Source organism: Ranitomeya variabilis, chromosome 4 (assembly GCF_051348905.1).
Source record: "Ranitomeya variabilis isolate aRanVar5 chromosome 4, aRanVar5.hap1, whole genome shotgun sequence".
Taxonomy (NCBI): Eukaryota; Metazoa; Chordata; class Amphibia; order Anura; family Dendrobatidae; genus Ranitomeya; species Ranitomeya variabilis.
Genome location: NC_135235.1, coordinates 709748616 through 709772254, shown reverse-complemented (window position 1 = coordinate 709772254; position 23639 = coordinate 709748616). Strand labels below are relative to the sequence as shown.

Here is a 23639-nt window from a genome sequence, read left to right as displayed (position 1 = left end):
CTCTCAGATCGACAGGCGTGGGAAACCCCACCATAACATCTTTAACGGATTCAGAAAGACTCTTTCTGAGAATTGCCACCAAAGCATCATCATTCCATTTAGTCAACACAGACCATTTTCTAAATTTCTGACAATACAGTTCTGCCGCTTCTTGACCCTGAGATAGGGCCAACAAGGTCTTCTCAGCTTGATCCACAGAATTTGGTTCATCATATGATAATCCTAAAGCTTGAAAAAAGGCGTCTACATTAAGCAAGGCTGGATTCCCAGATTCCAGGGAAAATGCCCAATCCTGAGGATCGCCACGCAGCAGGGAGATGACAATTTTAACCTGCTGAATGGAATCACCAGAGGATCGAGGTCTCAGAGCAAAAAACAGTTTACAGTTGTTTTTAAAACTCAAAAATTTGGACCTGTCCCCAAAAAACAAATCAGGAGTAGGAATCTTAGGCTCTAAAACCGGAGTCTGAACAATATAATCCGAAATACCCTGTACCCTAGCAGCAAGCTGGTCCACATGAGAAGCCAATCCCTGAATATCCATGCTAGCACCAAACTCCTCAGCCACCCAGGGAAAAAGAGGGAACAGGCAAAACAGACTACAGAAAAAAAAATGGCTCAACACCTTTCCTCCCTTCTTCTGAGATGCATTTAACTCATTGTAGGCCAGTTGTACTGTTATGATCTGGTGACCTTGGAGCCGCATGGACTTTCTCTGGAGTTGGTGGAACCTATACTGACCGCAATCCCTAAACTGACACCGCAACTAGAAGTAGCCGTGGGGTGTACCTAACACATCCTAGACACCTCGACACAGCCGGAGGACTAAATACCCCTATAGATGGAAATGGGAATTCTATCTTGCCTCAGAGCAGTACCCCAAAGGATTAGACAGCCCCCCACAAATATTGACTGTGAGTATAAGAGGAACGACACACAAAGGTAGAAGAACAGGATTAAGCAAAAGAGGCCACTCTAGCTAAATAGAAAAGGATAGGACAGAATACTAAGAGGTCAGTATTAAAATCCTAAAAATAGCCACAGCAGATAATACAAAAATTCCACCATCTAACTAAAGACATGGAATGTAGATCTGCATCTCCAGAGAATCCAACTTGACTGAATAAATCCAAACACAGTCAAAGCTGGACTAAGAAAAACAATAAATAGCACTGAATTGTAAGCACACTGCATGTGTGCTGCAGAAACAGACAGACACTTATCTTTGCTGAATTTTGGCAGCAGGGCAGGAGGAACCAGACAGAGATGCAAGACCTCCAAGAACAATGGACAACTGGCAATGACCAATGAATCCTACAGACCTAAATAGCCCAGTCAGAGCTGCAATCAGCAGAGACACCTGCCCAGGATTGCAACTCAGGGACAACTGCATTACCACCAACAACCACCAGAGGGAACCCAAGAGCAGAATTCACAACAAGTTAGGGTTGGGGCTAAAGTTAGGGTTAGGGTTTGGATTACATTTACGGTTGGGAATAGGGTTGGGATGTGTTTGGATTAGGGTTTCAGTTATAATTGGAGATTTCCACTGTTTAGGCACATCAGGGGCTCTCCAAACGCGACATGGCATCTGATCTCAATTCCAGCCAATTCTGCGTTGAAAAAGTAAAACAGTGCTCCTTCCCTTCCGAGCTCTCCCGTGTGCCCAAACAGGGGTTTACCCCAACATATGGGGTGTCACCGTACTCAGGACAAATTGACAACTTTTGGGGTCCAATTTCAACTGTTACCCTTGGAAAAATACAGAACTTGGGGCTAAAAAATAATTTTTGTGGAAAAAATTATAATTTTTATTTTCACGGCTCTGTGTTATAAACTGTAGTGAAACACTTGGGGGTTCAAAGCTCTCACAACACATCTAGATGAGTTTCTTAGGGGGTCTACTTTCCAAAATGATGTCACTTGTGGGGGTTTCAATGTTTAGGCACATCAGTGGCTCTCCAAACGCAACACGGCGTGCCATCTCAATTCCTGTCAATTTTGCATTGAAAAGTCAAATGGAACACCTTCGCTTCCGAGCTCTGCCATGCGCCCAAACAGTGGTTTACCCCAAGATATGGGGTATCGGCGTACTCAGGACAAATTGTACAACATCTTTTGGGGTCCATTTTCACCTGTTACCCTTGGTAAATTAAAACAAATTGGAGCTGAATAATTTTTTTGTGAAAAAAAGTTAAATGTTCATTTTTATTTAAACATTCCAAAAATTCCTGTGAAACACCTAAAGGGTTAATAAACTTCTTGAATATGGTTTTGAGCACCTTCAGGGGTGCAGTTTTTAGAATGGTGTCAAATTTCGTTATTTTCTATCATATAGACCCCTCAAAATGACTTCAAATGAGATGTGGTCTGAAAAGTCAACCGGCGCTCCTTCCCTTCCGAGCTCTCCCATGCACCCAACAGTGGTTTACCCCCCACATATGGGGTATCAGCGTACTCAGGACAAATTGTACAACAACTTTTGGGGTCCAATTTCTTCTCTTACCCTTGGGAAAATAAAAAATTGAGGGCGAAAAGATCATTTTTGTGAAAAAATATGATTTTTTTATTTTTACGGCTCTGCATTATAAACATCTGTGAATCACTTAATGGGTCAAAGTGCTCACCACACATCTAGATAAGTTCCTTATGGGGTGGACTTTCCAAAATGGTGTCACTTGTGGGGGGTTTCAATGTTTAGGCACATCAGTGGCTCTCCAAAAGCAATATGGCGTGCCATCTCAATTCCTGTCAATTTTGCATTGAAAAGTCAAATGGCACTCCTTCGTTTCAGAGGTCTGCCATGCGCCCAAACAGTGGTCTACCCCAACATATGGGGTATCGGCGTACTCAGGACAAATTGTACAACATCTTTTGGGGTCCATTTTCTCCTGTTACCCTTGGTAAAATAAAACAAATTGGAGCTGAAATAAATTTTTTGTGAAAAAAAGTTAAATGCTCATTTTTATTTCAACATTCCAAAAATTCCTGTGAAACACCTGAAGAGTTAATAAACTTCTTGAATATGGTTTTGAGCACCTTCAGGGGTGCAGTTTTTAGAATGGTGTCAAACTTGGTTATTTTCTATCATATAGACCCCTCAAAATGACTTCAAATGAGATGTGGTCCCTAAAAAAAATGGTGTTGTAAAAATGAGAAATTGCTGGTCAACTTTTAACTCTTATAACTCCCTAACAAAAACAAAAATTTTGGTTCCAAAATTGTGCTGATGTAAAGTAGACATGTGGGAAATGTTACTTATTAAGTAACTTGTGTGACATATCTCTGTGATTTAATTGCATAAAAATTCAAAGTTGGAAAATTGCAAAATTTTCAAAATTTTCACCAAATTTCCGTTTTTTTCACAAGTAAACGCAGGTAATATCAAAGAAATTTTACCACTATCATGAAGTACGATATGTCAGAATCACCAGGATCTGTTGAAGCGTTCCAGAGTTATAACCTCATAAAGGGACAGTGGTCAGAATTAGGGTTGAGCGAAACGGGTCGTTCATTTTCAAAAGTCGCCGACTTTTGGCAAAGTCGGCGTCTCATGAAACCGAGCCGATCCCAGCGTTGCATCGGCCATGCGGTACGCGACTTTCGCGCCAAAGTCGCGTTTCAATGACGCGAAAAGCACCATTTTTCAGCCAATGAAGGTGAACGCAGAGTGTGGGCAGCGTGATGACATAGGTCCTGGTCCCCACCATCTTAGAGAAGGGCATTGCAGTGATTGGCTTGCTGTCTGCGGCGTCACAGGGGCTATAAAGGGGCGTTCCCGCCGACCGCCATCTCACTGCTGCTGATCTGAGCTTAGGGAGAGGTTGCTGCCGCTTCGTCAGAAGCAGGGATAGCGTTAGGCAGGGTCCACTAACCACCAAACCGCTTGTGCTGTAGCGATTTCCACTGTCCAACACCACCTTCGGTGTGCAGGGACAGTGGAAGCTACTTTTTTTTTTTTTTTTTTTTTTAATCGCTGTAGCTCATTGGGCTGCCCTAGAAGGCTCCCTGATACCTGTATTGCTGTGTGTACGCCACTGTGCAAACCAACTGCTTTTTTCAAAGCACAAATCCTCTTGTTCCTTCCTTTCTGCACAGCTATCTTTTTTGTTTGTCCACACTTTTTATTTAATTTGTGCATCAGTCCACTCCTTATTGCTGCCTGTCATACCTGGCTGAGATGACTGCAGGGAGATAGTAATTGTAGGACAGTCCCTGTTTTTTTTTTTTGTGGGAGATTAAGATTGGCATTTCTGCTAGAGTGCCATCCCTGTGTGTGCCATCTCTCACTCAGTGGGCCATAGAAAGCCTATTTATTTTTTTGCTTGATTTGTGTTCTAAAATCTACCTGAAAAAAAATCACTACATCAATCAGTGGGAGAAAAATATTGGCCTCAGGGCTTGTGTGCCACTCCTGACTCCTGTGTGTGCCATCTCTCACTCAGTGGGCCATAGAAAGGTTTTTTTTTTTTTATTATTTGGTTTCTAAAGCCTCCCTGAAAAAAAATCACTACATCAATCAGTGGGAGATTAATATTGCCCTTTCTGCTTGTGTGCCACTCCTGACTCCTGTGTGTGCCACTCCTGACTCCTGTGTGTGCCATCTCTCACTCAGTGGGCCATAGAAAGGTTTTGTTTTTTTTATTATTTGGTTTCTAAAGCCTCCCTGAAAAAAAATCACTACATCAATCAGTGGGAGATTAATATTGCCCTTTCTGCTTGTGTGCCACTCCTGACTCCTGTGTGTGCCATCTCTCACTCAGTGGGCCATAGAAAGCCTATTTATTTTTTTGCTTGATTTGGGTTCTTGATTTGAATTCTCTGATGTTTAAAAAGAGCCGATTTATCTCGAAAACATTTCCTACATTCTGAACATGAAAAAGGCTTCTCCCCTGTGTGGGTTCTCACGTGCCTATCAAGGTCCGCTTTTAAGTTAAAACATTTACTGCATTCTGAACATGAAAAAGGCTTCTCCCCTGTGTGAATTCTTTGATGTGTACAAAGAACTGATTTATCTCGAAAACATTTCCCACATTCTGAACATAAAAAAGGCTTCTCCCCTGTGTGAATTCTCTGATGTTTAAAAAGAGCCGATTTATCTCGAAAACATTTCCTACATTCTGAACATGAAAAAGGCTTCTCCCCTGTGTGAATTCTTTGATGTGTACAAAGAACTGATTTATCTCGAAAACATTTCCTACATTCTGAACATGAAAAAGGCTTCTCCCCTGTATGGGTTCTCCGGTGGCTATCAAGTTGCAATTTCCTGTTAAAACATTTCCCACATTCTGAGCATGAAAAAGACTTCTCCCTTGTATGGGTTCTCTGGTGGCTATCAAGATGCTCTTTCTGGCTAAACCGTTTCCCACACTTGGAACAAGAAAAGCTATTCTTCGCTGTGTGAATTTTTTGATGTTTAAGAAAAGACTTTTCGACGGGAAAACTATTTCCACATTCTGAATCTGAAAATGGTTTCTTTGCTTTAGGAGCAGTTCGTTTTTGTATGCTTATTTTGTGACTTTGAAACAGGTCCTGTCTTCTGATTCATTACCGACTACTAAGGAAAATCAAAGGATCGGAAGACAGATCTTTGCTGTGAAGGGATGATGGTATATCTGGAGTAATGGCATTCACTTCAATTGTATCCTGTAGGATCTCAAGATCATCTGATTTAACAATTAAAGATGTCAGAAGTCCCTCTGATCTCCTGGTACAGTCATCTGCCAAGAATAAAACCAATATTTATTTTTGAAAAAAATATCCTTAAATTTTATATTTTTTGAACATTTCTACTTACCTTGCTATTTTAACTGACAGTTTATGTAAAATATTGAATTATTCACCAAGACAATGGCAGTTTACAGTCTAATAAAAAACCTAATAGGTGAACACCATGCTCTACTGGTTCATACTGTTTGTTCACTCTGCCTCCCAAATATGGAATAAAAAAAACACACCAAACAATGTTATGTTGGCAAAAATGATACCAATAAAAACTTCTACTCATCTCACAAAAAACAAGTCACCCACTCAGGTCTATTATCTGTCAGTGAAACAACAGGTTTCTACAATATTAGTGGCTCAAATGCTCTTGAAAAGTAACATGGCTTCCATAAACCAATCCAGCAATATCTGCTCTCCCAAAGTCAAATCTCACCCTCACTTCTGAGCCTTGAATTGTGCCCAAACCACATTTAGCATCCATTAATTTGGCATTACTAAAGTGAGAAGAACCCACTTAATTTATGGTATGTGTGCCTACCGAAGCACAATCTGGGCACTAGGTGTTGGGTAATAAAACGGCAAATGTGTAATTTTCACTCTCCAACATCCACTGATTGCTAATATCCGTAAACTGTCTTTGGAGTCAAAATATTTCCTTACTTCTAAAGATTAATTAATTCAAGGTTATAATCCCCAAAATGGCATCACTTTATGGGAATTTCTACTGCTCTAGTTTTCTGCCATTTTGTCACAATAGGTCTTCATAGTGTGTCCCATCTCCTCTGGGATCTGCTCCTGCAACGTCTGCTTCTGTCACCAGGAGCCGCCTTATTCATTCTGCAGGCAGCGCTGGCAATGGAGGAGACATGGGAACCATATGATTCAAGAGAATTTTGAAAATAATTTGTAAGGTGCACTTGTTTCCTATTATCCTTTGTGAAGAATTTCAAAGTTATCACCACCTAAAGTGACATATGTCAGATTTGAAAAATGGGCCCTAATTAGGAACACTAAACTGGCTGGGGAAAGTGGTTAAATCAGAGCATTTTGAACACTAACTACTGTAGTCAAAAACTAGTATAGACAACAACACATCTACTGAAATGATCAAGCACAACAGTCTTCATCAGTAAAAAAAAATTAGTAACTAGTGGTGAAACCTCTCTGGAGTAATTACAGTTTGGGGCTTGGTGACTCTTGGCAATCTAAACTACAGTTCTCAGTAAGTAACGGTCAGCATCTTTTTATTTCAGTAGGTAGTTGGATCTACCAGGTTGTAAATTCTACAGAAAAGGGCTTTCAATGCCTAAAGTCATTTGAACATTTTTGGGTGGTTGAATATGTTGTGGTCGAAAAGCAAAATGGAGATCATACGATTGTGATATGGCCGGACTATACGACCGATAAAGCAGCCACAGCCGATGACAGAGAAGAATCTGTGACTTCTCTGTATTTAGTGGTTACTACACACTAGGGATTAGAGAAAATTTTCAATGTTTGGTTTGGATTACGATTGCCAAATTTGCAATATTCACCATTTTATTCGTCCTATATTTGCTGAACATAACCGAACACCATTCCAGTCAATGGGAGGCAAAAACAAAGGCATGCACAACACCTTTTAACAGCCTCATAAGCTGCCAAAACACATCAAATGAGGGACAGACACCAGGAAAGTGTCCTCAATTCACCCACAGTATAAATTGTAGCATGGCACTGCAGCAAACAGCCATGCATGAGGTATCAAGGTTTGGGCCAGCATTTACAGCTTTCAATTGAACGTCAAAGTAAGATGAGGTGGGTGAGGGATCAGTGTAAGCCTGCTGTGCTGGGAGTCCTGATACCACATACAACAGCTCAACCTGCTTTCATGTTCAGCCACTCAAGTGGCTCAAATATCAGTTTTGTAGACTACAATTGACAGAAAAATCTAAGGATAGTAGTAACACGAGAATAGGACTACAATGAAGTGGAGGTCTGACGGTTTTGAAGGCCTACTGCTACAGACAACACACATGACCCAACCAGGAGTCTACACATTTACAAAAATTAGTGGTAGACACCAAAAAAGTGGCATCAATTGCAATGGAGTAGAACTAGTATAACGGGGACCAACACCTCTTCCACTACAGCCAACCAACCAGATGTACACTGTAACGGGCAAGGTGGTGGAAGCATTGTGCCTTTTCCCTCTGAAAGCTTGGAGGCGCGTAACTAGGTAGCTTACCGAATCCCAACTCTGATAAGTGGCAGCAGGCAAAAACGGAGATCCAAGGATGGACAAGGAGGTGACACCAGGTGCTACTCCATGGCTGACCTACAAAAGGGGGCAGTTGACCCCCTACAACGGGTAATCTGCCATGGCCCAAAGGAAGGATGAAGAATGCAGGTAGGCACTGTAGGGATACTGGAACCATGGGTGCATGTGGGACCAGCTGAGGAACAGAAAAGCACTGGCAGGTGCGGGTTGGACCAGCCGATGAACATAAGAGCACAAGCAGGTACGAGCAGATGGGTGGACCTGGGAAACCTGACAACTAGCAAGCATGCAAGGCAAACTAACATCGTAGCTTAGGCACCTCTATATTTCAGGAGAAGCCTTAAATAGGTGTCATCCAGCTATAGGCTGAGAAAACCTTAGGTTGACGTGGGCAGTCGGTTCCTTTAAGAGGGAGTGTGTGCCCTAAGCATAGTGCCCGGTTCTACAACTGAACCTTGGTGGACACCAATACAGGGGGCGAGATGAGGAGGTCGTATGTGAGTGGGAGACACTGAATATCCTGTCTGTTAGGTACGAGGAGATCCAACAAAAGCCTACGTCTGTAATGTCAACATATCACAGTCTGTAGTAAGAGGGAATGGTCCACTGTGTCAAAGACAGATGTCAGTTCTGGGAGGAGGAGGACAAACTCGTGTTGCTTTCATTCGGCATTGGTAGGTCATTGGTGACTTTAACAACAAAGAAAAATTGTTCCAGCTTCTTCATAAAATGTGATACTTTAATCCAACATATTAAAATAGAAAAGGACACACTCCTGGGACAATGCCATAGCACATGTGAAGAGAGCTACGCGTTTCAACCTTGCGGTCTTTGTCACAGCTGTGACATTGGCATTGTCCCAGGAGTGTGTCCTTTTCTATTTTAATATGTTGGATTAAAGTATCAAATTTTATGAAGAAGCTGGAACAATTTTTCTTTGTTGGGATTCTACTACGTCGTGTCAGGACGAAGTTCCGTGCCTCTTGCATCTATCGGTGAGCTGGCTTTTTTTCTCTTATTGGTGACTTTAGTTAGGGCAGTTTCAGTAGAATTTTGCTGTCTGAAGCCATATTGTAAGCGGTCAAAGAGGGAACAAGAGGAGAGGTGGAAGTACAGTTCAAAATGGACGTCTTACAGTAGTTTGGAGGCATAGGGGAGAAATGATATGGGGCGACAGCTAGGCACAGAGGATGGGTTAAGGGTGGGCCTTTTGAGGATGGGTGTCATCAAGGTATGCTTCAATAAGGAGGGAAGACACCAAAAAAATAATAAATTACTGATAGGGGTTATTTATAAGTCTCCAAATATAACGGAAGCAACAGAGAATATCCTTGTAAAGCAAATAGATGAAGCTGTGACTCAAGGAGAAGTCATTATTATGGGGGACTTCAACTACCCTAAAATAGATTGGGGAACCGAAACCTGCAGTTCCAGCAAAGGTAATCGGTGTCTGACAACTATGAGAGACAATTACCTTTCACAACTGGTTCAGGACCCAACAAGAAGGGGGGCACTGCTAGACCTAATATTAACCAACAGGCCAGACCGCATATCAAATATAAGGGTTGGGGGGCACTTGGGTTATAGTGATCACAAAATAATAAGTTTTCATGTATCATTTAATAAGATGTGTAGTAGAGGGGTGACAAGGACACTAAACTTCAGGAGGGCAAATTTCCAATGGATGAGAGATGATCTTGGTGCAATTAACTGGGACGATATCCTGAGACATAAAAATACACAAAGAAAATGGGAGACGTTTATTAGCATCCTGGATAGGACCTGTGCACAGTATATACCGTATGGGAATAAACATACTAGAAATAGGAGGAAACCAATATGGCTAAATAGAGCTGTAAGGGGCGCAATAAGTGACAAAAAGAAAGCATTTAGAGAATTAATGGAAGTAGGTAGTGAGGAGGTATTAAATAAATACAGAAAATTAAATAAATTCTGTAAAACGCAAATCAAGGCTGCAAAGATTGAGACAGAAAGACTCATTGCCAGAGAGAGTAAAAATAATCCCAAAATATTCTTTAACTACATAAATAGTAAGAAACTAAAAAATGATAGTGTTGGCCCCCTTAAAAATAGTCTGGGTACATATCCTTAAGGCAATGTTTTATGCTTGGAAGGCTTTACCGGCCTCTTCTTATAGGGAAATGTTGCTTAGATTGTACCATGGCACATATGTATCCCCACATCGTTCGTTTCTCATGGGCCTATCTCAATCGGCTAATTGTCTAAAGTGTGCGGCTCCTGGGGCAGACCTTTACCATCAATTTTGGGATTGCCCGGCAATTATGGGGTTTTGGAGGGAGATAAAAAGATTTTGTCTAGACCACCTCTTGAATTATATACCCTCCACGGCAGAGTGGGCGATATTGGGAATATGGCCTGAGGAGGTATCAAGAATTACAAGAGGGGCCAAACGTCTGACGTGTATAGTGTCCATGGTAGGGAAAAAATGTATATTACAACAATGGATCACAGCGGAACCTCCAACGCTGACAATGTTTTTAAATAAATTAAAACATGTGTTCCGTATGGAATGGATAGAGGCACAGTTGGGGGAAGATCGCATGGTGCCCCGTTTTTTTGATACTTGGGAGAGTTTCATCGATATGTTCTCTGAAGAGGTGAGAACTCATCTTATAGCTTGTTTTGAACAGTCCCCATGGTATATCACTAGGATGGTGGCAGGAGATCCCCTGATTCGATCTAATGGACACGATAGGGTGTGACGGAAGTGACAATACACTAAATAACTGTTACCAGTAGGTTGATATGGTTTCAATGATGAAAAGTTATTGTTCGTTTTATAATCTTTATTTTGCTGTTTAAAAAAGAAACAAAATAAGTTAAAAATGAAGGTCATTTCCTTTTTGAATGTGTGATACTGTTGAGTTTACTGATCTCATGGATTCTGAATATAATTACACATGTTTCAATGATATGATGCCCATGAGGCCTAGATTTGTACACTAATACATGGATCACTGTATTGCATAATTTGTGAACATGAATATTGCATCCCTCAATAAAAAACTTCTTAAACAAAAAAATAGTCTGGGTGAAATGGTGGATAAGGATGAGGAAAAAGCCAATATGCTAAATTACTTTTTTTCATCAGTATTTACACAAGAAAATCCCATGGCAGACAATATGATCAGTGATAACAAAAATTCCCCATTAAGTGTCACCTGCTTACCCCAGCAGGAAGTACGGCGGCGTTTAAAAATCACTAAAATTACCAAATCTCTGGGCCTGGATGGGATACACCCCCGAGTACTGCAGGAATTAAGTACAGTCATTGATAGATCATTATTTTTAATCTTTAAAGGCTCCATAATAACAGGGTCTGTACCACAGGACTGGCGTATAGCAAATGTGGTGCCAATATTCAAAAAGGGGACAAAAACTGAACTCGGTAATTATAGGCCAGTAAGCTTAACCTCTACTGTGGGTAAAATCCTGGAGGGCATTCTAAGAGATGCTATACTGGAGTATCTGATGAGGAATAACCTCATGACCCATTATCAGCACGGGTTTACTAGGGACCCTTCATGTGAGACTAATCTGATCAGTTTCTATGAAGAGGTAAGTTCCAGACTGGACCAAGGGAACGCAGTGGACATGGTGTATATGGACTTTTCAAAAGCTTTTGATACGGTGCCACACAAAAGGTTGTTACATAAAATGAGAATAATGGGGACAGGGGAAAATATGTGTAAGTGGGTTGAGAGCTGGCTCTGGGATAGGAAACAAAGTGCCGTTATTAATGGAGCACACTCGGACTGGGTCACAGTTAGCAGTGGGGTACCACAGGGGTCAGTATTGGGCCCTCTTCTTTTTAACATATTTATTAATGACCTTGCAGGGGGCATACAGAGCAGAATTTCAATATTTGCAGATGACACTAAACTCTGCAGGGTAATCAATACAGGGGAGGACAATTTTATATTACAGGATGATTTATGTAAACTAGAAGCTTGGGCTGATAAATGGCAAATGAGCTTTAATGGGGATAAATGTAAGGTCATGCACTTGGGTAGAAGTAATAAGATGTGTAACTATGTGCTTAATTCTAAAACTCTGGTCAAAACCGTCAATGAAAAAGACCTGGGTGTATGGGTGGATGACAAACTCATATTCAGTGGCCAGTGTCAGGCAGCTGCTACAAAGGCAAATAAAATAATGGGATGCATTAAAAGAGGCATAGATGCTCATGAGGAGAACATAATTTTACCTCTATACAAGTCACTAGTTCGCCCACACTTAGAATACTGTGTACAGTTCTGGTCTCCAGTGTATAAGAAAGACAGCTGAACTAGAGCGGGTGCAGAGAAGAGCGACCAAGGTTATTAGAGGACTGGGGGGTCTGCAATACCAAGACAGGTTATTACACTTGTGGCTATTTAGTGTGGAAAAACGAAGGCTAAGGGGTGATCTTATTTAATGTATAAATATATGAGGGGACAGTACAACGACCTTTCTGATGATCTTTTTTAATCATAGACCTGAGACAAGGGGGCATCGTCTACGTCTGGAGGAAAGAAGGTTTAAGCATAATAACAGACATGGATTCTTTACTGTAAGAGCAGTGAGACTATGGAACTCTCTGCCGTGTGATGTAATGAGTGATTCATTACTAAAATTTAAGAGGGGACTGGATGCCTTTCTTGAAAGGTATGTTACAGGTTATATATACTAGTTTCCTTGATAGGGCGTTGATCCAGGGAACTAGTCTGATTGCCGTATGTGGAGTCGGGAAGGAATTTTATTCCCCAAGGTGGAGCTTACTCTTTGCCACATGGGGTTTTTTTGCCTTCCTCTGGAACAACATGTTAGGGCATGTTAGGTTAGTCTATGGGTTGAACTAGATGGACTTAAAGTCTTCCTTCAACCTTAATAACTATGTTACTAGTTGTTAGTGGGCAGTTGAAGAGGTTGGTTAGGCTTGGGATGAATCATAGAATGGTAGAGTTGGAAGGGACCACCTGGGTCATCTGGTCCAACCCCCTGCTCAAAGCAGGATTCACTAAATCATCCCAGACAGATGTCTGTCCAGCCTCTGTTTGAAGACTTCCATTGAAGAACTCACCACCTCTCTTGGCAGCCTGTTCCACTCATTGATCACCCTAACTGTCAAAAAGTTTTTTCTAATATCTAATCTGTGTCTCCTCCCATTCAGTTTTATAACATTGCTTCTAGTCTTTGCTTGTGCAAACGAGAATAAAGATGATCCTTCTAGAGTGTGACGCCCTTGATGAAGGCTGTTGTAAGGTTTGGAATGAGGTGGGACGTTATTGTTTCAAGTTCACAGGTGGTGAGACCATCTTCAGCTGAGATGAGAGGAGAGGGAGCTGGTGGGTGGAGGAGAGAATTGAAAGTGCTGAATAGCTGTTTAGTGTTTTGAGACAGGTATATGAGGGAAGAGAAGTCCGTTTGTTTTGCTGCAGTAAGCATTTGTGCAGCATTTTTACAACTTCTGTTACTGGACGGTCTACTCCACTCCCTTTCTTTGGCAGCCGTACAGTGGTACGCTTTGTAGATGAAGGCCAGAAAGAACATGTGCTCCAATAGATGGCAAGAGTTGGTAAGTGGCCTCTGCTCCTCTTCCTTCACCTTAACATCACACACACACACAATACAGTCCTCAGAGGTGGCACCCCAATTACATTTGTTTTCCACCACGTCACAACTCTATAACCGCCCAACTGACTGATGGGAACCACAGATGGCTGAGTGTGCAGATCTGTTCATACATTGTACTCCATGGGCATCTGAAGTGTTCTCCAAAGATTCACAGAGTGAAGAGGAAGAAACGATCTGCACTGATGGCCAAATTTTTCTCAGTTTAATCCAAAGCCGGACGAAGTTAGGTCCGAGCAGAATCCAAACCCTCGTCAACAGACGTTTACCCCGTTGGGTGAAGGTGATCCATTAGTGAACAGATTCAGATACTTGAGGTGCCCATGGACTATACTGTGCTGTCAGGGCAGGAAGAGGGTGACTCTCAGGGTGAGGAGTGGGACAACAAAGAGCATGACAATGAAGTTGTAGATCGCACTTGGTGTAAACCCAGAAGAATGCAGCTGAGTAGCTCAGTAGAGGAGGAGAGGTTACGCAGACACATAGTTATACAACCACTGCAACAGATGCATCCTGAGCCTCAAATCTTGCAGTGGACAGCAGTGTTCGCGGTTCCGCAGTTGCCTACCTTAGGTGATTTTTTCAGGCTGACGACAATCTAAAAAAAAATCACCTTATCTGTCAACCTTTTAAAAATGACAGCGTTTACAAATAATTTGAGTACTACATGCATAAATTGGCACATGCGTAATCAACATGCGTTAATCTGGTAATGTCACTGTGCTAAAATGCAGGCTAGCGGACCTTGCCAATTACCATCCACTCCATCAACCGCATCTTCCGATTCTTACTCTTCCTACCTCACTGGGGTAAGTGTTGTCACACAGGTCTCTGGCCGCAGAACCTCCACTTGTTTACCACCTGCAGTTGGAGTGACTGAGAGGAAATGGACATGCCTGCTATTTTTTACTGATCTTAGATACCAAGCACATCCCATCTTTCTCAATCCCCCAAAACATCTCTTCCTGCACCTCTTTCACAGTCCAGCAGCTTGTCGTGTTTTCACCCTACTCCACCCTGTGTCAGCACAGCAGCGAACCCTCGTTTGTGCAGTTGTGCTCACAAAATACTATTTCCTCCTACATATGGCAAAGCTAAGAGCTTGAACTTCACCATCTTCAATCTACTAATAATAATAACCTTTATTTATACATTGCAAACATATTCCGCATAGCTTTACAAGTCAGTAGTTCATATAAAACAGTCAAAAGTTATGGAGTTTAAGATAATTCAACAATTTAAGCAAACATAATGACGACTGCTCTTCAGAGCTTACAATCTACAATGAGGTGGTGGTGACACAAAGTACAGGTGCTCATTTACAATGATGGTACACCCATCCTGAGGAAATGGGGGGGGGGGGGGAAGATAAATGCTGCATGAGCCTTTTGGGTACGGTTGAGTTTGATGGCGAATAATGTGCGAAGAAGAGAATAGGAGATATACACACACATATTATATACATACATACACCCATATACATACACACACACACACACACACACACACACATATAATTATATATATATATATATATATATATATATATATATATATATATATATATATATATATATATATATATATATATATATATATATATAATATATCTTGTGCTTTCAACCAACATTTAAAAGTGACCAAAACAACAGCCAGAAGGCATTGGAACTGAGATGTGGTCTGTGGTCCCCACCTGCAGAACCACTCCTTTATAGGGGGTGTCTTGATAATTGCCAATAATTTTCATCTGTTGTCTATTCCATTTGCACAACAGCATGTGAAATTGATTGTCAAACAGTGTTGCTTCCTAAGTGGACATTTTGATTTATTTGGAGTTATATTCTGTTGTTTAAGTGTTCCCTTTATTTTTTTGAGCAGTATATATAGGACTTTGATTAGGGAACGTGATAGGCCTAAACAGATGTGTTTTTAGGGAGTGCCTAAAATGTCTAAGTTGTGGTTATACTCCTAATTTCATGGGGGACAAAGGGTAACAGGTGAGTTATCTAGGTAGGAGATTGGTCTAAGCTGGACAAAGTCCAGACTAGGGGTGTTACTCTCTTTGTGTGTCTCAGAGGTTGAAAGTTGTGAGAGGCCACAAGAAGTGGCTAGAGATAGAAGCTGACCGACTCCTAAAATATATAATAAATTGGGCACAGAAGTTCAATGCAGTTTGGGGGGGAATATTTTTTTCATAGGAATTTGGGAAAGTTATGAAATGTCTTATAAATGTCTGTCCTATCCCTGATCTAAGGTCTAGACTTTTAGCTGAGATGAATCTGTGCTGCAGTTTATGTTCATGATAAGTAGTGAAGCTCCTCCTCTACAGATAGGGGGAAAAATAACACAGGGAAGGAAAGCCTACATGCATCTCAGAATTTCTGGAGTGAACAGAAAAGCAAGATTAAAGAAGGTAAGTACTTCCTAAAAGCATATCTAAACTTTTAATAAACTGTGCATAAATCAATAGTCCAGTATATGTTGTCTCTGTATGCTTGATGTTTTAGTTTGTTTAACCTTTTAACTCATGTTTGGAGAACTGAGCTGCTCTGATGACTTATATACACTATACATAGAATATAAGTGGAAAAAAATGTTTTCTAACATCTCAAATTCGGAAATACAGTAACAGGATCGATAAGGATATATATATTTGTGTGTCTGTTCTGGAATGTGATTCCACACAAACATGCTCCCTCCTTCCTCCCCTCTTCATAGACTGTGAAGAAATATGATGTGAAGCATTTAGTGAGCTGTACACTGAGACAAGCCTTGACATTGAAAGTTCAGAGTAAAGCTATTTAACAACACATTTTGCAAATTTTATACTTATCTGTCTTATTGATTTATGCAAAGATTGGTTAATTTCCATCCCAAATTATAAAGTGCATGATTCCCTATTCTTGCAAGAAATACAATATACTTTATTTTTTTTCCAGGACAAAATTATTTTGAGAGCGAACTTACATAATTACAAAATGTCTAAGAAGCATCTTATGAAGTCAGCTGTATTTGAGCATTTCACAGTGACTAAAGATAATAAACATTTTATGTGTCAGTGTATAAATGACCCAGAAGAAAACAAATGCTGTGATGCCAAATTCAGTGCATACTCAGGCGGTGGTAAAAATGCTCCTTCAAGAGCTTCCAATCTAAAAAGATATTTACAACGCTGCCACCCAGAAGTTTACAAAGCTGACTGAAAAAGATCACAGCGGCACCAAGAAACCGGCACTTCCTGCCAGGGAAAGGAGGAGGGAAAGAGCATCTCAAACGTCAGTTACAAAATATTTTGTAATTGACGAAGTTACTGTAACAATGACAACAATGACAGCAGATGTGTTTAAAAGACAGCTCATCGAGCTTGTTGCGAAGGACTGTGTACCATTATCATTATTTGCACGACCAGCTTTTACAGCTCTTAATGGAGAAATGGATGGCAAACTTGGTGTTTCTCTGGAAAAGTAAGTATAAGAAAATGAGTGATTGAAGAAGCCCTTAACCAAAAGGAAGATCTTAAAAATAATCTAAAGAGATGCTTTGTATTTCTTAAAATGGATGCCTGCACACGTCAGAGAGTGAACTATTTTGCTATCAACGTTCGATATGTTTGTGACAAAAAAAAATTGTTACTAAGACACTGGCAGTAAAAATACTAAAGCTCATCACAGCAGCCAGTTTTTCCAGACCTTAGTGGAATAAGTTCTGCAAGATTATGAACTCAAAAAAGAACAGGACCCCACATACTTACCAGTATAACGGAAGTCAGCCCTTTCTATCTGAGGCTGCTTCCCTGTGCTGTCACCGACACTAGACAGTTCCCCTGCCGTGTGGTGCTTCCAACATCCTGATCAGGCCGAGGTAGGGGACCCCCGCTACCTGCACAGGCCGGTCAGAAGTGGGATAACTTCTTTTCTTCGACCTTCTTCTCAAGGCCTGCCTGAAGAGGTTCCGCTGTCAGGGACAGTAAATCAACTGATGCGGGAGAGAGGTACCACCCTTTTATGTCTGTAGGTTTCCTGTCCCTGAAGGGCGGATCCCCTCTCTCGTTGTGCTGTCATGGCGACTGAATAAAGACTTTCTTATGGTGTGGTGTTTGATTAACCATTTAACTACTCTAGGATTAGTAGGTGTCAATAAGACACCTATCCATTAATAAGCCGGCTTAATGTCACCTTACAATAGGGCAAGTGGGAAGATCTGGGCAAAGCTCCAGAATGGGAGCATCTAATAGATGCAGCTTTTCTGGGCAGCAGCAGGCTGGGTTTTTTTTAGGCTGGGGAAGGGGGGGGGGGCCATATCCATGGCCCCTTACCAGCCTGAGAATAGCAGCCGCAGCTGTGAATTTTGCCGGGTTGGTTTATAAATATAGGGGGGACCCCAAGTAGTTTTTTTCTTTCATTCATTCTCCCCTGCTCGTGCTGCTGCCGGCAGAGCAGGGGACAATGGATGAAAGCCACGTTCAGCACCACACACAAGGGAACAGCGACTTACAGTAGCGCTTCTTCCCCGGCGGCTATCCGTGCGCACGGAGGACAGTGTACACTGATAAAAACGGACACGTCTGAGTGTTTTTCACATAGACACACGGTCCGTCAAAACACGCTGACATCTGCATAGACCCATTCATTTGAATGGGTCTACGTGTGTCAGTGTCTCCGGTACGTAAAAAAACTGTCACTACATGTACCGGAGGCACTGATGTGTGAAACCGGCCTCAGAGGCCCATCATAATGTTTTTCTTCAAGCGATTTTCTAACTTGTCACTACATTCTACCTACGCTGTCATTTGGCTTTGTAGTTTACAGATCTGGACAGGAAACGGTCAGCGTCTCCTAATTTCAGGCGGTAGGTGGATCCTCCAGGCTATAAATTCTATCAAAAAAGGCTTTTAATGCCAAAAGACATTTGAACAGTTTTGGATAGAGGAGAATGTTGGGGTCTAGAGGCAAAATGGCGATCGCACGATTGTGATACGACTGGACTACACCACCGATAAAGCAGCCACAGCCGGAGACTGAGAAGGATCTGTGACTTCTCTGTATATAGTGGTTACTACTCACCTGGGTAGTCATATGTTGGAATCTCCTCTTTACACCGCTCATAACCCCTCACATATGTCTCTGTAGTATTAATATCGGTCAGATCTTCACCCTGAAACAAATATTGTAAAAGTCACAGACAGAAGGAGAAGTCACATCTATGATCAGCTCTAATCCTGCCATCTCCACCGTTCTCATTACACAATTATAAAACATAAAATACTGGTGGATAAAACAAGACTGAACACAAGACCTTCACAGTTGTCTACACATCATAGGGGAGATCTCATGACACCTTCTCTCCATCTACCTGATGATCCTGAGGAGCATTGGGATCTTCTTGCTTACAGTCCTGTGGAAGAAGAGGACGAGGACATCTCTCTGGTGTTGTCCTCTTACTGGATAGATCTGGAGGAAACACATACAGGGACTGAATTCATTATTTACATACAGATCATTATAGACCATGTGTATTTAGTCCTGTCTATTACCTGGTGATGTGAGGGGCTGGGGAACCTCCATCATGACATCCTTGTAAAGATCTTGGTGTCCTTCTAAATACTCCCACTCCTCCATGGAGAAATAGACAGCGACATCCTGACACCTTATAGGAACCTGACACATACAATGATACCGTCATCCCCCGATCCCTTCATAGCATTCCTGTATAATGTCCCAACATTCCCAGCAGTGTCACCTCTCCAGTCAGCAGCTCAATCATCTTGTAGGTGAGTTCTAGGATCTTCTGGTCATTGATGTCCTCATGTATCAGGTTGTGAGGTGGAGGCCTTGTGATTGGGCTGAGGGGTCTTCCCCATCCCTCAGACACAGGGTCCTGACAGCGCTCTCTAGAGGTCTTCTTCACTACCGTGTAATCCTGGTTATGGAGAGACACATTAATAAATCTCACTACAGACATTTCCAGAGTCCTCACCTCTCCAGTTCTGTCCATCTGTTATTCCCATAGATAAGAATGATGTAATGTGATGTCATCAGAATCTCTCACCTCTCCAGTAAGCCGGAAGAGGATCTCTACTGTGAGGTGTAATATCCTCTCAGCCATCTTGTCTCTGTCCATAGCCATCCTTGATGGGCAAGTCAAAGAAATTCTTATATTGAAGGTCTTCACTGAGAGGATCCGATATTGTAGAGACCTGAATGAAAAGATGAGTTGATGTAACATCATAAAAATCTTGTGGAATAATACAATTACTGGAAATATTAAAGGAAACATATGAGAAGATAGAATGTGTAGATGTTGTATTCTTAGTCTTGTATGGACTGGAGCGCAACAAGTTGAATTACCGACAAAGCCATTTCCCAATCACCGGCTATGTTACTCACTGCTTTGGCAACTGATTGGCTGTTTAATCACAAGTCTTAATGCAATAAGAAAAAAAAAAAAAAAACAAGAGCGGCACTGTTCCTTGTGCTGAGGTTCTTCCAAGACTATGATCAGGGTATGGTGCAATAACTCACGAACTAAAAAAAAACGCTTACAAAAGACCTTAGGTGCTCCTCTGGAAAAAACATCCATCTGTACAATCCATGTAAGAAAATATAAGAAGGCACTCACCGGTCTTCAGAAAGTCAATTCTTTATTGATACCAACTCCAGATAAAAATCATGGCCGGGGGAGCAGGAGCTGAAGCTCAGCGCGAAACGGCCGTCGTCTTCCCCTGCTCACACGAGCTTCGGCTCCTGCTCCCCCGGCCATGATTTTTATCTGGAGTTGGTATCAATAAAAAATTGACTTTCTGAAGACCGGCGAGTGCCTTCTTATATTTTCTTACATGGATTAATCACAAGTCTGTTTAGAATAACGAGAAAATACAGACTGGCGGGGACCCAAACTGTAATAGTATTTTCTATTTTACAACATACCGCTTTCTTCCCTGACATCTAAAAATAAAACCTATATATTTAGGCCACAGACAACAAGCAGTTTCTTCCTCGGAGTCGGCAGCTGAATACGTTCCTCATAGACTCATCTTCCATAACGCCAATTCTCGTCTCATTTACCGACCCTGGAATCGGCATTAGCAATACTGCAGGAGATATTTATTACACGTGACAGGAGAAATAACGACTTCATGGTGAGGACGACATCTTCATCTTCTACTACGGCTCTAGAAACAGATTTGTCCAGAGTCGGTCATTGACTCCATCCCCACCGGCTGTCTATATGAAGGTTTCCTGTCTTCCCCGCACTGTAATCTTCTATCACCTTAGATCTCAGGTCTGAGTCACACATAGAAGTTTGAGGCTTTTATAAAAGCTTGTTTGTAAGAACATCAAGACAGAAGTTATCTTTGTTTTTTTAGCATTTTCTTGTAGGCTTCCATATAATACATAGAAAACACCACCCCAAAGATTGGGGATGGAGGTACTGTGAAAAAATTATACTGTGTGTGAGAACCAAGAAACTGGCTGTATGGTAACAAGAATGACGATAAGTGAAGATTTATTATCTAGTGTTTTGGGTGGAAGTATACAACCCCTGGGGAAAATTATGGAATCACCGGCCTTGGAGGATGTTCATTCGGTTGTTTAATTTTGTAGAAAAAAGCAGATCACAGACATGGCAAAAAACTAGGGGAAAAATTATGGAATCACTCAATTCTGAGGAAAAAATTATGGAATCACCCTGTAAATGTTCATAGCCAAAAATAACACCAGCATCAAATTAGATCTGCTCGTTAGTCTGCATCTAAAAAGCAATGATCACACCTTGGAGAGCTGTTGCACCAAGTGGACTGACATGAATCATGGCTCCAACGCAGAGATGTCAATTGAGACAAAAGAGAGGATTATCAAACTCTTAAAAGAGGATAAACCATCACGCAATTTTGGAAACGATGTTGGTTGTTCACAGTCAGCTGTGACTAAAATCTGAACCAAATACAAACAACATGGGAAGGTTGTTAAAGGCAAACATACTGGTAGTAATATTCAGTGATGAATCGCAAATCTGCATTGGGCAAGGTGATGCTGGAACTTTTGTTTGGTGCCGTTCCAATGAGGTTTATAAAGATGACTGCCTGAAGAGAACATGCAAATTTCCACAGTCATTGATGATATGGGGCTGCATGTCAGGTAAAGGCACTGGGGAGATGGCTGTCATTACATCTTCAATAAATGCACAAGTTTATGTTGATATTTTGGACACTTTTCTTATCCCAACAATTGAAAGGCTGTTTGGGGATGATTAAATCATTTTTCAAGATGATAATGCATCCTGCTATAGAGCAAAAACTGTGAAAACATTCCTTGAAAAAAAGACACATAAGGTCAATGTCACGGCATGCAAATAGTCAAGATCTCAATCCAATTGAAAATCTTTGGTGGAAGTTGAAGAAAATGGTCCATGACAAGGCTCCAACCTGCAAAGCTGATCTGGCCACAGCAATCAGAGAAAGTTGGAGACAGATTGATGAAGAGTAATGTTTGACACTCAATAAGTCCATACCTCAGAGACTGCAAGCTGTTATAAAAGCCAGAGGTGGTGCAACAAAATACTAGTGATGTTTTGAAGTGTTTTTTAGTCTGTTTGTTTTTCATGATTCCATAATTTTGCCCTCAGAATTGAGTGACTCCATAAATTTTCCCCTATGCTTGGTTAAAAAAGTAACCATTACTGACTACCACATTTTTTGTTCTTGATTTCTTTTAGTGTTTCTTAAAGCCAGAAAGTTGTCATTTGAAATTACTTTAGTTTTGTGCCATGTCTGTGATCTGCTTTTTTTTTTCTACAAAATTAAACAACTGAATGAACATCCTCCAAGGCTGGAGATTACATAATTTTTGCCAGCGGTTGTATTATGTGGGGCATCTGGTACTATCATAATGTGTGGAGGATACTGGGGGAACATTATACAGTGTGGAGGCCAAGAAAGGGGCCCCGTACTATGAGAATAATACATGTTTCCTTTGTTCCAGTCTTTCATAGTTGGGTCATTTATATCTATCAGCAGAACAAAACCATTGTGATTCTTATAAGGAGACACAAACCCCTAAATATAACATTTTACAACAACCCCACAATCTGTGACTCTTCAGGGTAAATCGCTCTCTCACCATTGGATTAGAGCTGATACTATGGAGCTAAAGTGACTAAACAGACTTTCTGTCACCTCCATAAAGGGGCACTTTTCCGTGTTTGTCAGAACTGTCCGAGGATTATTAGGGGTGATAGTTTCCCCCCAATTAGAAGGGACACCTGTGGATATTGGGGTCTTTACCTGCTACAGTTCTGGTGGGATTTACTCGGTAAAGTGCTGGAATCACTTTCTCCCAAAGGGTTAAATGGTGTCTGTAACTTCAATGTCTTTCTATGAAGCTTCTTCTCTGAACTTTCTTCCTGTTTTCTGCCCTATTTCTATTACTCTCCGGAATAAGGAATGTATTAAGTCCTATAGAAACTGCGAAGAAAGAATCATTTCTAGTTCTGTGTTTCCAGGATTCTTCTTGTGGGAATTGGCTGCGATATCCCCTGTGCAATATACTTCTAGTATTAATGCGCCAGTAATGGGAATCTCCACATCCTTCCACCCGCAGCCGCACTCCACATAGAGAATAATGGAGCCTCCAGCACCGACCTCCACCCGCAGAGCCGCCCTCCACATAGAGAATAATGGAGCCTCCAGCACCGACCTCCACCCGCAGAGCCGCACTCCACATAGAGAATAATGGAGCCTCCAGCACCGACCTCCACCCGCAGAGCCGCACTCCACATAGAGAATAATGGGGCCTCCAGCACCGACCTCCACCCGCAGAGCCGCCCTCCACATAGAGAATAATGGGGCCTCCAGCACCGACCTCCACCCGCAGAGCCGCCCTCCACATAGAGAATAATGGGGCCTCCAGCACCGACCTCCACCCGCAGAGCCACACTCCACATAGAGAATAATGGAGCCTCCAGCACCGTCCTCCACCCGCAGAGCCGCACTCCACATAGA

General features: G+C 41.6%; 1 protein-coding gene across 2 annotated transcripts in view; it reads right to left on the bottom strand.

The window, feature by feature from the left end:
* LOC143766538 (oocyte zinc finger protein XlCOF8.4-like) overlaps positions 1 to 23389 on the bottom strand; it is a 108686-nt gene extending 85297 nt beyond the window's left edge. The window contains exons 1-7 of one of the 2 annotated variants that reach the window (XM_077254301.1): positions 22923 to 23389; positions 19688 to 19835; positions 19379 to 19558; positions 19173 to 19296; positions 18992 to 19089; positions 18703 to 18793; positions 5518 to 5720 (exon numbers count right to left, since the gene is read on the bottom strand). In XM_077254301.1, coding sequence (XP_077110416.1) covers positions 5548 to 5720; positions 18703 to 18793; positions 18992 to 19089; positions 19173 to 19296; positions 19379 to 19558; positions 19688 to 19765 — 744 coding nt within the window. In that variant the 5' untranslated portion in view covers positions 19766 to 19835; positions 22923 to 23389 and the 3' untranslated portion in view covers positions 5518 to 5547. Of the gene's footprint in view, positions 1 to 5517; positions 5721 to 18702; positions 18794 to 18991; positions 19090 to 19172; positions 19297 to 19378; positions 19559 to 19687; positions 19836 to 22922 lie in introns of those variants that run through there. The other variant, XM_077254302.1, reaches the window with a different exon arrangement.
* Between the last annotated feature and the right edge of the window lie 250 nt (positions 23390 to 23639).